This window comes from Canis lupus, chromosome X, assembly GCF_003254725.2.
Source record: "Canis lupus dingo isolate Sandy chromosome X, ASM325472v2, whole genome shotgun sequence".
Taxonomy (NCBI): Eukaryota; Metazoa; Chordata; class Mammalia; order Carnivora; family Canidae; genus Canis; species Canis lupus.
In genome coordinates this window covers 74974588-74978312 of record NC_064281.1, presented here as the reverse complement: position 1 = coordinate 74978312, position 3725 = coordinate 74974588, and the positions used below count along the sequence as shown (strand labels likewise).

General features: G+C 40.1%; 1 protein-coding gene across 1 annotated transcript; it reads left to right on the top strand.

The window, feature by feature from the left end:
• Positions 1-1454: 1454 nt before the first annotated feature.
• Positions 1455-1763, top strand: LOC112649336 (NADH dehydrogenase [ubiquinone] 1 beta subcomplex subunit 2, mitochondrial-like). Its single transcript, XM_035712308.1, has one exon. The coding sequence runs from the start codon at positions 1455-1457 to the stop codon at positions 1761-1763; it is 309 nt and encodes a 102-aa protein (XP_035568201.1).
• The last annotated feature ends 1962 nt before the right edge of the window (positions 1764-3725 follow it).

The following is a 3725-nucleotide window of genomic DNA, read 5'->3' as shown; positions in this document are numbered from 1 at the left end:
TGTACATTTTGGGTTCCTACCTGCGAAAGGTGAAACCAGTGACCTCCCACCTGCCTCCCAGATCTGGGCTATATGACCTATGACAGGTGCTAGGATAAAGTGAGACTCAAAGTCTCTTGGGGGTTTTTGGCTATTGTTTGTTTTCATATTTCCTTAACAGTCAAAAGAGGACTCTAACCGGAATCTTTGATGTTTATTCACCTAGACTTATACTTTTCCTGTAGTAAAAAAGGGAGGTTGTTTGCAGTTTGTGACCTGGGAATACTCAAGCCAAGAGGGGAAGGAGGTTTAGTTTCTAAACTATGTCTTAAAAGACAAATTTCGTTAAATAAAGGGAGAAGGAATTTAATTAAACCATTTTGCGAGATTAATTCCCAGCTTTTTTCCATTTAATTTTTTCCAAACCTGCTTAAGTCAGCGGTTGTTTGAGCCCTTGTGTATTGTAGACCCCTTAAAGCAGTACTTCTCAAATTTAATGTGCACACGAATCACCTGGTGATTCCGTTAAAACGAAAATTCTGATTCAGTAGGTCTGGAGAGGGCATTATAAAGTGGGTCTTCAAGCTTCCCCTGTTAGGCACACACTTATGCTTCAACCCATCTCCAAACACCCAAGGCACTCGTCATCTAAAGTTCTTCGCTACAGTACCCCATTTTAACTACCCCTTCTTGCCAGAAGCCACAGTTACAGATTCTTCTGTTTTTACCTTGCCTTCAAATTTACCTGTCTTAGCTCCCCCTCTCTCTGGATCCTGACCTCTGTGAAATTATAACGAATAGCAGGTGATAGTGAATTGATTTGTTACTTTTTTCTCTCTCTCTGGAGCAAAAGACCAACCTCATCCACTCCTCCACCAGCACAAGGTAACAATGGAGTTTAACCAATGATGAGAGTTTCCTGCCCTATCACAGACTAATTGAAATGATTTTTTTTTAAAGCGGGGTGGTGGAGCAGTATAATTTTTAATTTCTCCAACAATTATACACCAAAGGAGACTGCCTACCTGACCTACTTATACTTTCTGCTCTACCTTTCATCTGCTCTGGTCTCATTAAAAACCATATTGTCTTATTTTAGAAGTGGAACCATGAAACTGTCCAATGACCAGCTATTTCACATTTATGTCCAAAGAGTTGCGATTCCAAAGCAAGATAAGCAACAGAGATCTAGGTGAAGGTTTCCCTGCACATGAGAGTACATTGCTTGGTATTTACTAAAGCTTAAAGAATCCTGATATTGAGGATGCCTGGGTTGCTCAGTGGTTGAGCATCTGCCTTTGGCTCAGGTCATGATCCCAGGCTCCTGGGATTGGGTCCTGCATCAAGCTCTCTGCAGGAAGCCTGCTTCTCTCTCTGCCTAGGTCTCTGTCTCTCGTGAATAAATAAATAAAATCTTTAAAAAAAGGAATCCTGATATTGGTGGCGTGGGGACTGTAGTGGGGATGTGGGCTGACATGTCTGCTCTGACAGTGCTGGCATCTTTCATTCACATTGGAGGCCATTTCTTCAGAGGTAGCTCCCTGGCAGCTGGAGGCGGTAGAGTCAGTCATGCTGGTGGTGGTGTGCATATTGAGCTGTGGTATACACAGTTTCCCCAGCTGACCAGGTCCCAGGTGACCCTGGCTGAGTTCCTCACTGCAACCATGTGGTTCTGGATTCCCTGGTATTTTTGGCATGACTTAGATGCTGCTCTGGGTCACCTTCCATACCCAGATCCTTTCCAGTGGACAGGTGAAGAACTAGATATCCTTTCTGATGACTGAAGACTTGAAAGTGTAGATAGAACTCTTTAGAAGAGTCAGGTGAGATTTTCAAGCAATTACGGACTTTATATCATACATGAAAATCTAACAAAGTGTGTTGGTCAACAGTGAGGGGGGAAGAAAAAGAATCCTGGTACTGTTTGACCAGTATTTCAATCTTTGCTATCTTCATTTTGGTAGAATTGAAACTAGTTAAAACTATTTAGTTAGTCCTTCAGCGCACAGCACAAAATATTTTTTATGGCTTATTCCAATGCTCATTTCTAGGAACAAAAATGGGCCCCTTGAGAGAGAAATTCGCATACTAGAGATTGTCTGCTCTACTTATGCCATACCTATACTTTAGTCTTTTCGTGTCCTCCTCCTGCTTCAGTGGCCAGCTCCTGCACTAATAGTCACATTAACTGATTGGATGGTAACATAACACAAGGATAGGCAATCCCATCCAATAGAACAGCCAGCGACCACACACATCTGGCATGTAGCATAAGAAAGGCTCAGGCAATCAAATTCTATTCTCAGGTACATTGGTGAGAGAACAGAGACTGTATAGAGATGAGAGGGAAAGTAATCCATAGAAATAACAGAAAATACACCTGAAAATAGGCCCTCTTTATTTTTTACGGTACTTTGAGTCAGTTTCTGTTCTTTGAATCACAAAGGTGAAGAAATAAGCAGTAATGAAGGAAAAAAAACTGGAGCTTAGAGGGATAAATGAATAGGAGGCTATGAAGTCAGTGGTTTCCACATAAATAGAACATTAAAGCCACTCCTTCTATCCCTTCCATTACACTGTCATCTCCTTGAAGGAAAGGACTATGTCTCATTCATCTCTGACTTTCTCACACCTTGTATATAACAAGTGTTCAATAAATATCAAATATAAAATTCCATTTTCTATGATGAATGAAAGTCCCCAAGATCAGTAGCATAGTTGATCCCAATCTTTTCATCACCTAGGACTTCTTACCTTATATTTCTCTCTATAGACTTTATAGTTTGAAAAATATTGTCTAACTTGAATTAAATAATAATGATTTTTAAAAAAGACTCATTTGTTTATTTTGGAGACAGAAAGAGAGTGCATACACGCACACAGAGGGAAGGGACAGAGGGAGAGGGAATGAGAGAATCTCAAGCAGACTCCCTGCTGAGCCCAGAGCCCCAACACTGGGCTTGATCTCATGACCCTAAGATCATGACCTGAACTGAAATTAAGAGTCAGAGGCTTAATCAACTGAACCACTCAGGTGCCCCAATAATGATTTTTTATAAGGTGGCCACAAACTTCATTAACTTTCAAATCATAACATCCAAATAATGTCCGGATTAGATACTAGAATTTTTAAAAATTGAGCTAGGTTCTTGGATACAAAATAAATATATCAGTTGAATCGTATATAGATGAAACAATAGATAAAAGCGATATCTAAATTATCATCCAAATTGTCAGGCAATAATAAATATAAATTATTAGGAATAAATATAGAGAAAAATATGCAAGACTTCTATGATTAAGTAATAATACTTTGTAGAGAGACATTTAAAAATACCAAAATGCTGTATCCCAGCCCTAGGGTTTAAGTTTGCTCAGTTCACATTCCCTCCCAGAACAGATGTGTAAGCTCACCTTCACTACCCTAATATAGATATCTAAGGCTTATAGGTGTCAAGAACTGAAGGGTCCATGGGGCACCTGGGTGGCTCAGTTGGTTAAGTGTCTGCCTTTGGCTCAGGTCATGATCTCGGGGTCCTGGGATTGAGCCCCACATCTGGCTCCCTGCTCAGTGGGGAGTCTGCTTCTCCCTCTCCCTCTGCCCCCAACTTGTGCTCACTCATGTAAACGCTCTCAAATAAATAAATAGATAAATAAATAAATAAATAAATAAATAAATCTTAAAAAAAAAGAACTGAAGGCTCCAGGATTTTACCTTACTTACAGGCTAATAAGTGAGACCATAT